The sequence below is a fragment of the Corvus brachyrhynchos genome, unplaced genomic scaffold (assembly GCF_000691975.1).
Source record: "Corvus brachyrhynchos isolate BGI_N302 unplaced genomic scaffold, ASM69197v1 scaffold155, whole genome shotgun sequence".
In the NCBI taxonomy this organism is placed as follows: Eukaryota; Metazoa; Chordata; class Aves; order Passeriformes; family Corvidae; genus Corvus; species Corvus brachyrhynchos.
Window position 1 is genome coordinate 155,857 of NW_008238434.1, and position 9,613 is coordinate 165,469.

Below are 9,613 nucleotides of genomic sequence, written 5' to 3' on the forward strand. Positions count from 1 at the left end.
CTAAGTAACTACACCACTGCCAGAAAATTCACATGAGGTTTCTCCATACCGTACATGACCTCCGACTCCTTTTTTCTTGAACCTTGGTCTCATCTGCACTCAGGAAGTCAACCACTGAAAGAAATGTTTAATAACAATTCCTTCAGAACTGGTTCCACTGTCTAGTGCGGATGGGCCTGAACTGGTTTCAGCACTGTTCAAGAAATATTAGACATCATGATTCCCACACATACATACACATACATTAAATGTACAGAAACAATATCAAAATGATTCCCACTACCATACCTTATACTGACTCTAGCTACAAGCTATAAACTTCACCTCAGCAAGGCCTGGGCAAGAATATTGGCTCTTTTGCATGCAATCAGAAATGATAATTTATACAGTGGCAACCTCTGCACAAAAAAACCCCCAAAAACGAAAACAAAAGCAAACATAAAGGAGGAAAAAAATAAAAACCTTTCACAAGCTTTGTTTTCAGCCTAGTAAAGTATGAAGGACCAATTTTATGGTTTTCACTAGGCCACTTGAAGTAGTGAATCAGCAAACAGGATGCACTGTTGGCATCCTGTACTGTTTGGATGCTCCTTCGTTCACAGTATTGATACAGTAAAACAAAAACCTGCTCAAGAAACTCACAGCTATGCCATGGGAACAAAGGCATTCACCATTTTATGTCAGCCCTTCTTCACTACGGTTGCCACCTGTCTCAGAAAAATGTTGCTTGTGTAGCAGTTACTGCACCTTCCCCCTTTTCTTCACAGCAAGCTTAGCAGGGAAACTTTCCCACTGTATTTTTATATAATATATGTATATAAATAATTTTACGTTTTTATAGTTTGGTAGTATTCTTTTAAAATTTCTATTTTAAAACACTTAAAAATCTTTTAAGCAACTAAAGTAACTTTTGATGCTCTCTAGTGTGAACAGGATAAGATTTCAAAGTTTTTAACTATTTTTTTCATTTTTGGTAACTTCAAAAGCTATGACTAAAGCAGCACATCTCCACTCCTCCCCACACCTTGACTGGAACAAAACCTACCTTGGCCCCCCTCTCACCTCATCCTCTGCCACTGCTCTCTGGCAACCTCACTGTTTTGGTACCATGCTGTTTGAACTTTGTCAGGAAACCTGACGGAGCTGGTTGTTTGGGTGCCAAATCACTCCTTGTGTGATGGATGCCCTTGACAGGAGAGGAGGAAGACGGGACAGAAGGAAAATGGAGGTGAAATATCAGTTTTCCTGTTTGAAATGGTCAGTGAAATGGTACTTTGCAGGTGCCCAGCTCAGAACACCTGCAAAGGTTCCTCTTGTAGGAGCACATCCCTATTACACATGATACTGGCACCGAGCCCTTCCCCACACACAAAAACACATCACAGCCACACCTCTTTTTGAGAGAGAGATGGGAGGAACAGTGAGACCCCTCACACATAAAAAAGTCTACAAAGCAAGGCAAGAATATATTGCCCTTCTCCAAATTATTCCCTCCAAAGGGGCAGGAAAATGATCCCGAGTACCAACTGGCAGATAGAGAAAGCAAGGGCTGGAGACATTTTCATGTGCCCAAAACTGCGGTCAGACTGCAGGTCAAGCTTTATTGTCACTTGGTCAGTCTCCTGCCTGCTAAGCCCCCGCTCATCCAGCTTTCTTGCTGAAGCAAGATGAAGTGTATTTCTTTCCCAATGTCTCCTTGTTCCTCCCATCACCTTAAGGTTCAGAACTTCACCCTTCCTTATCATATACACATTATACATCCTCAAGAGAACTCCTTCACCAAACCTGATATGCACAACCTGTCATTCATTCCACCTCTCCATCATGGACAACTTGGCGTCAGAACTAGAGAAAACTCTTAAAATATTGCATATTTTTTAAAGAAAAGATGTCAGGATATTTGCACTTATCTACCTGTCCCATGCTTTTCTGGTTATGAACCACGTAAGCCCGTGCAAACACCTACAATACACACGCAGGCATGTCTCTCCAGGTTTGCTAAACTTGCTCTAAACATCAGAGCTACTCAGAATACAAAAATGTTAAGTCCATGCAAGGGGACAGAGTTGTGATTGCTCTAGGAACACTTATCTTTTAAGTCTCCTGAACTGTTATAAGGAAATAGAATAGGGTTCTCTTTTTGCATTTTGTTGATAAAAAAGTTATCAAACTAGTTTGTAGAAACAGGTTTAAAAGCAACCACCTGCGATTGCTCGGCTGTGACAACAGCATTGCAGTATTTCCATATCCTGTATTGCTGTTCTAAAAGATCAAGTCGAGGGGGGAGCAGGGGTGAAGGAGGACTTTGGTAGCCAGCCTCTAACTCTGCAATTCAGCCACTCCAGAAAATCTCTTCCTAACCCTCAGTAACACCTGAAGCACAGCAGTGCTCCAGCCAGGACGTCAGAATGCTCTGAGCTCTCCAGAGCAGAGCACCAGCAGAGGACAACCTCCTCTGGAAGACCCCTCCAGCCCTTCTCCCAATGCATCAGAGTCTCAAGCAAACCTCACAGCTGCTAAATTCCACTCTCAGTAGCTGAAGTGCTTCCTTCACATTTTGCTGACCTCTGGAATACCACTTTGTAGCTGTGCCCACTTTAACAAGGGGCACCAGGGCTGCATGCCTGGAACAGGCAAGCCCAAAGCCCTAAAATAACAGTTTAAATAAAAATGTAAAGAGACACACCAAAAATAAGACAGGGATAAATACGCTCGGGCAAGGCAGGTTCCACCAGGACAGTCTATTTGTTTTCTTTACTGTAGCAACTACTTGGGGAAGGGAGAAAGGCAACAGCCCCCTGCCCCTGCTCTCCCCTTGAGTGGGAGCAGTGGATATGGCTCTGTGGCTGAACCCGGCACTGCCGGCGGGACGCCCTGCTGGGCCACAGCGCTGTCCAGAAATACAAATGACTGCTTGTCCCAGATCACTACAGAACAGTAAAAAAATTTAAAATCCTGTCGATCCCTGAATAAGAAGCTGATAGACACAGTTGTTCTGTTTTTCTCCAAGAGGAGGAGGAATAAGGGAGAAAAACATTTAACACTCTATGGGTGTGTGTGTGGGTGTGTGAGAGGAAGAGAGAGATAGAGAGAGAAAGATTTTTCTATTTTGGCAACATCTTGGGAGCTTCTTTCTGTTCAGTGGTGGCATTGCACTAATTACAGTACCAGCCTGCCAGGTTGGTGCTGACTCTTTAGAGCCAAGAATGGGAAGATGGTCCTTTCTCCCGGGACTCCACAGCCACATTTCAATCTGGCCCAGTTGTGGACACAGATCCCTGTGCCGTCTCCCCCACTGCCACAGCCTCCTCCTGTGGAGGAGATTCCTCCTCTGCCTGCCCCCGGGATGTGACAGTCGTCTCAGGGGAGATGCTGTGGGGCCCCTCCAGGGGCAAACAGCCAGGGTGGTTCTTGCGAAAGTGCTGGTTGAGGATGGCCTGGAAAGGGAAGCTTTTCCCGCACACATGGCAGTGGAAGGGCTTGTTGCCCGTGTGCTTGCGGATGTGATATTCCAGCTGATCCTTGCGGGTGTACTTCTTCCCACACATGCGGCAGACAAAAGGTGTGATGCCCATGTGGAGCCGCATGTGCCGGTCCAGGCTACCCTTCTGGTTGAAGGATTTGGCGCAGTAAATACATGTGAGCCGTGGGTTGTAGCGGAACCAGCGCTCTGAAACCTCCTGCTCCCGCAGATATTCCACATAACCGCTCACTCCAAGCATGGCTGATTCCTCCCCCTGCCAAAGAAATAGCATAGATTTAAAAACCAAGCAACCTAAAACAAGTTGCAGAGAAGATCAGGCCCAGGTTCAGACAGTAAAACGTGCCAAACCTCGAAATCAGCAGCACTAATGTCTGCAGCCTCAAGCACACATTTAAGTGCTTAACTGAAGACAAACGTTGAAGACAAACGAGCAATCAATTAGAAACCACTACTGCAGAGGCCCCTTCTGCCAAGCCATTCCCTGGATCTGGCGGAAAAAAAGACAGCCCTTGACACAAGGGCGCTTGGCCACTGTCTTAGGTTACAATGTAAGATGTAACCAAAAGTATGATATCACCATCTTCATAAACTGTTAAAAACAGGTGGGGCAGTGTTCTTTATCTCTTCCATGACACATCCCTGATAACTCCCTCCTTCTGTTAATGGGCCATCAAGTCTCACTGCCTGACTCATAAAATTACATCATCCCATTGTGAGATGTTCTGCCCAGAGGGAGGAACCAAGCATTCCTACCTGGATATAATCTGAGGTTTGGAACACCACAGGCAGCCTTGCCTACTGAATCCCCAGAGTACAAGAGCTCTTTAACCACCGCTGGACCTTCAGAGGAAGACCAGACCCTTCTACAGGAAGACCGCTTCAACAGAAGCACATCTATCACTTCAGGAAGACCGCAGCCACCATTTAATCGGACTGCTACCACCACCCTGACCGACAGGGTGTATCCTGACTCTGTCAGTTTAAGCCAGTGTTTCTGTATTATTGCCTTTATCTTAGTTTTCCTATTAAATCGTAATTCTGACTTGGGATCTCCCACTGATTTGCTTTCAAACTAGTACCAATTCAGTTGTGGACCATGTGTCAACACTTGTTACTTTTTTTAAAATTTGTGCCAGTTTTATTAAAACACTTGAGTGTATCACCTTCTGTATTCCTTACTAAGAGTCAAAAAAAAGAAGCCAGTTGATGAGCTTGCAGTAAAACAAAGGGGGAGCAAACCACAAATTGTATCTGAAAGTTCAGGTGTCATTTTACACAGGTTTTTATTCAGGTGAATAAATTAATAAAATGAACTTAGGGTTCATTTTATAATGTGTCACATTTGCCTGCCTGGCTGTGTAACTCATCCCAGCCCAGTGGCATCGCAGGCAAGGATGCGCCTGACCCAGCTCGCACAGCAAGGACTCCTCCGTATTTTCTGAAGCCACACAGACAAACAGCCAAGGGCAACCTGAACCACAAGCCTGGTCTCAGGACAGACGCTTCTGGCCATCACATTCAGATTGAGCAGAAACAGACCAACACCAGAATGCTTCTGTGTTGGAAATGCACTGTTTACTCTCCCAGTGCTGCTTCCCAGTGGCGCCAAATGTGGAGAAGCAAACCAGTGTAACAGCAGGAGGGTATCTCCTCCACCAGCCAGGGCTCTGCAGGCATGAGCAGCAGTGTACCTGTCCCAGGTGCTGCTGATTCCAGCTGTACAGGCATAGGGAAGCTGCTCAGGACTAAAGGAGATACACAAAGCTCTGGTTCTTCCTTTCCACTCTACCATTGCCATTGGGCAGGGATCACAGGCAGGCTATTTTACTATGTATATGGCAATGCCAGGAGAATCGAAGGTGATGATACTTCCCCATGGTGTGTAAAGCCTAAGGTTTCATGTTTGGGGCTGTCTCACAATGAAGAAATAAGAGCAGCTTTTCTGTAGGCAGAGCTAAAATTGCTTAATAAGTCACATTTCCCCTAGAGGGTTGGTTTGACCTGAAATTTTCTCAGTGTCTTCTGAGGACACAAAACAAAGCTTTGCAAAACAGGAACAAAAAGGTATCTGTTGTTTTATGGAAGCGTCTAACAAAGTCAGCAGACAGCAATCACAGTTTTTTCCCCCTTGCTTCACTTGGTCTTACTCAAGGGCAAAGCAGCCTAGTATCTCCTTACCCACTTCCAGCCAAGTCCTTTGCTTATGCACTAACACATTCCCTACCTGTCAGGCTCACAAGAGTCCTTCTGCGCTGTGTTGGCTGACACACTTGCACTACAGTGGCACTGTGACACTAACTGGATGCAACAAAATTAGACCAAAATGATAAGGCCCAGGTATTATTGCCGTGTCCCACTTTGCTGCACTCTACAGCCCACTGCCCTCCCACTTCTGTGCATCTCTCCCTCCTACCCCAAAACTGTGCCCAAGGAAGCAGAGAATTCAGAGCTCCTTTATGTTGCAAATTCTGCTGTGCAACACAGTCACTTGGAGAAGAGACAGAGACCTCTGTAAAAATCCACAGCTCTTTGACATTCCACCCAGAAAGGTTTATTGGTGTAGTGCCTGGAGGGCTTTTGGGAATGGTTTTGGTACCAGCATAGAAAGGTTCAGCTGTTGTCACCTGTCTTCCACAGAAGCCAAGCCACACCTCCTCCCTCTGCTCAGGCATTTGCTGCCAGTGTTTGAGGGCAGATCCAGCTCTGCAGGCAAATGGGGTTTCTCCTCAGGAGTTGGTGGCCTGCCCAAAATAAGGGTGGATATTTATGCCCTCAAACAACAAGAGAAACTCCTTGTGTTTTCCAGGTACCTGACCAAAATCCCAAATAACAGACAGAATCAGTTATAAATCGTACATGGCCAGCACATGTTCTCCTGTGAGCAAGTAAATCCCTTGCCAAAGTAAAAAGTCCTTGTACCACACTCATTATTGCTTGCAAATATAAAATATGACACACTTCATCACAACACAGTCTCCTTCACCTTCAAGCCAACATTTACTCGCAAACTTCTTGATCTGCCTACCTGGGAACTGGGCTGCTTGGGCTCATCCATCCGCCCGGGAGACTCGCTTTTTGATCTGTACCGCTCAGTCACAGCAACCATGCTGCCAGAAGGACTAAATCTGTGGGGTGGGGGAAGAGTGTAAATGAAATTTTTAATGGGCATCAGGTCACTACAGTGTTTAGAACAAGTGATGAGCAATAGAGGCACCTGTATAGCATCTTTTCATCCTCATCAGCTAACACACTGGAGGTGGAACAGTGCAAGTATAATGGAAAAACCAAATCATACCGGTCTATGGTTTCAGTCTAAACATCTGAAAAATAAAACCAAGTTATCTGGCTTCCAGTTCAGCAACAGAGTGGGGTTGCTATCATGAGTAAACCAATATGGGCCTGGTGACTCAGGAACTGTACAGTAGGACAGAAACCATTTCTCAGAGGACACCTCTCCTCCAACACCCACACCCTCCTCCTCCATTCCCAGTGTGAAACACAAGGGATGTGATGGACTGCAGGTGGGAAACAGAGCATACAGACTGCAGTGCAAAAAGAGATATGGAAGTAGGAAAGCATCGCTCTCCAAGGGCCAGCTCAAGATTGTTCCCACTGATTGATTTATTAAGTGACAAGTGACAGAATATCCACTGCTTCCAGGTAGCTGTTTCCCCATGGGATTGAGCTAGAAGAGAGGCAGATGTGAAGGGAAATCCCAGAATTACAACCCCTCAAATACAACAGACCTGCCCTTTATCAAATCCATTCTCTGGCCTGAGCCTAGGGCAAGAAAGCAAATGCTGGAGGGGAAGGAGATGGATGGAGAATCCAAACACAGCAGATTTCACCACTCATTTTCAACAAAGGCTTTCTGCTCTCTCATATAAATCAAAACAACAGTGGAGGCCACTGGGTTCCCACTTCAACTCTCTCAGAAGACGTAAACCCAGGGCCCACTGCTCTCGTGGGCCACTGGGAAGACCTTGCCCTAGAGCTGGTGTCTGGCTTGTTTCTCAGCCAGAACCATCCCCAGATTTTCAGGCCAGAAGGCACCAGTGCAATGGCACTTTGTGTAACACATATTGTATATGACCTAATTAATCCGAATGCAGAGTCCGGTATCTACTGAGGCTGAACTGAACATCTTCTTTAAACAAAAATCCCACCTCAGCTGAAACACCAAGAGGTAGAGATCCAACCTCTAAGAGCTAATAAGTAATTTCCCACTGGAGAGCCTGGTCTGATCACTACCCAGCCAAAACAGTATTACCCAAACTGGATACACTTCCTAACACCAGGTAAAAACCCTTGGGCTCTTACGCTTAAGATGGCCACAGGAAACAGAAAAAGGAAATGTTCCAAAGTGACTGACCCAGCCAAGTCACAATCTTGCAAAACTTCCTCTTACAGCAAAGGTGAGTAATTAGGTTAAAGAAAACTCACCTGTCAATCTCACTGCTGGTTGGCCTGACCACTTTGGTTCCAGAGGACCCTAAGGCAAAAGCCTCCTGACCCAGCGATCCATGGCCCGTAGTGTCGATTACCATGGCCGTGACCTCCTCAGCGCTGCTCCCATCTTCTCCTGAGGGCTGGTGCTCTGTCCCCAGCCACTCCTCCAGGTTTTCTGTCTTAATGCGCACTCCTCCCAGCACCCGCATGTCCTCGTCGTTCCGTGCCCCGCGCTCTCCCATTCCCGTCTCAACGTACCACTGTCCTGCTCTGTTAATCCGCAGGATGGGCTCCCTGCCTTCCACATCTGAACTCTGCTCGATTATCTGGGGGCTGGTGGACTCCTCAGGTGGGCTGAGCTCCCGAATATCCAGCACTGTGCTAACCTGGCCCAGGCGACTCCCCTTGGGGGTGTTGTGACGTGGGCTCAGGGAACGGTTTAGATTTGGCGTCACCCGGTGAGACTCGGGTGGTCTCTCCTGATGCTTTGTCCTGGTCTGGCTCAATTCCACTTCCACCTCCGCCACATTAATTTTGAAATGAATCCCCTCAAGGATCTGTGTGCATTTGTCTATGATGTGCTGCATCTGCAAGAAACTGGCAGCTGTCAGGTAACTGATGATGTCAGCCAGCTGCAGACATATCCTGCCAGTGTAGCAGAAGGAGAGGAGCTGCTCAAAAACAGAAGGGTTCTTGATGACAGAGATGGACACGGTGCTCATCTCATTCAGGGACATGTGGTCACGGAAGTAGGGCGAGCTGGCAGCCAGCACCACCTTGTGCGCACGGAAAGCCTGGCCCTGCACATTGACCACGATGTCACACAGCCGACCCTGCATGCGCAGCTGGTTCAGGTGGCTCAGGACAGAGTTACTGAAGTCAGGAATCTCCAGCTGAATGTTCCCACTCTTCTCCATGGCTGTCCCAGCTGCAGGTGCACGACTCTAGTGGAAAAGAGGGAAAAGATCCCATCATTAGCAGAGCAAATCATTTGAATTTAGAACATTTTTCACCTTCTTCCACATAGTTTGAAACACTGGAGTTTTTAGAGACCTTCCTCACCCACTGAATTGCCACACACCTGGCAGCAGCTCTGTCACAAATGAGTGTGTTTGAGACCACTTAAAAAAGCATCAAAAAAGCTGTCTGATCTCTCCATGCTATGCATCCCCCTACATAAGAGTTCTGCTAAACCAGTCCCGGGCAGATCTCCATTCCCTGTGGCTTCAGCATGCAAAACACTTTGTTCTGCCAGCCTCAATAAAAGCGCATCTACATGTAAAAAGAACATTAAAAATGGCACAGGTACTAAAAATAGGCACCTGATTGCATAATGGATTAAAATACTCACCACTTATACCTTCTAAGCACTCTGAAAAGGGAAAGTACTAAGGAAAGCTCGTTTGTAAAACAGGAACTGAGAAGGAGACACCAGGACTTAAATCCTCCTGAGACTTTTGAAAAATTGGCCAGCACACATTTGACCTGAAGGCATCCTAAGTGCCTTGTTAACCTGAGATATCCATCATATATGGCACTTCTGACATGTGCCAGAAAATATATAACAGGAAGGTGAAAAAAAAAGCTGCAACCCAGGAGAGCTCAGAGGGCTCAATCAGGATCACTTTTGTAGGGTCCCAAGAGAAATCACTTTGGTCATCACTAAGTTCCCATCCTGCT

At 46.4% G+C, this 9,613-nt stretch overlaps 1 protein-coding gene and 1 long non-coding RNA gene across 2 annotated transcripts in view; one reads left to right on the forward strand and one right to left on the reverse strand.

The window, feature by feature from the left end:
* Nucleotides 1-4,199, forward strand: part of LOC108447201 — an 11,121-nt gene extending 6,922 nt beyond the window's left edge. The window contains exon 4 of the long non-coding RNA XR_001862619.1: nt 4,160-4,199. This is a non-coding gene — a long non-coding RNA (uncharacterized LOC108447201). The remainder of the gene's footprint in view (nt 1-4,159) is intronic.
* Nucleotides 3,249-9,613, reverse strand: part of ZBTB37 (zinc finger and BTB domain containing 37) — an 8,964-nt gene continuing 2,599 nt past the window's right edge. Inside the window, exons 2-4 of the mRNA XM_008635380.2 lie at nt 7,928-8,877; nt 6,510-6,609; nt 3,249-3,737 (exon numbers count right to left, since the gene is read on the reverse strand). Coding sequence (XP_008633602.1) covers nt 3,249-3,737; nt 6,510-6,609; nt 7,928-8,850 — 1,512 coding nt within the window. The 5' untranslated portion in view covers nt 8,851-8,877. The remainder of the gene's footprint in view (nt 3,738-6,509; nt 6,610-7,927; nt 8,878-9,613) is intronic.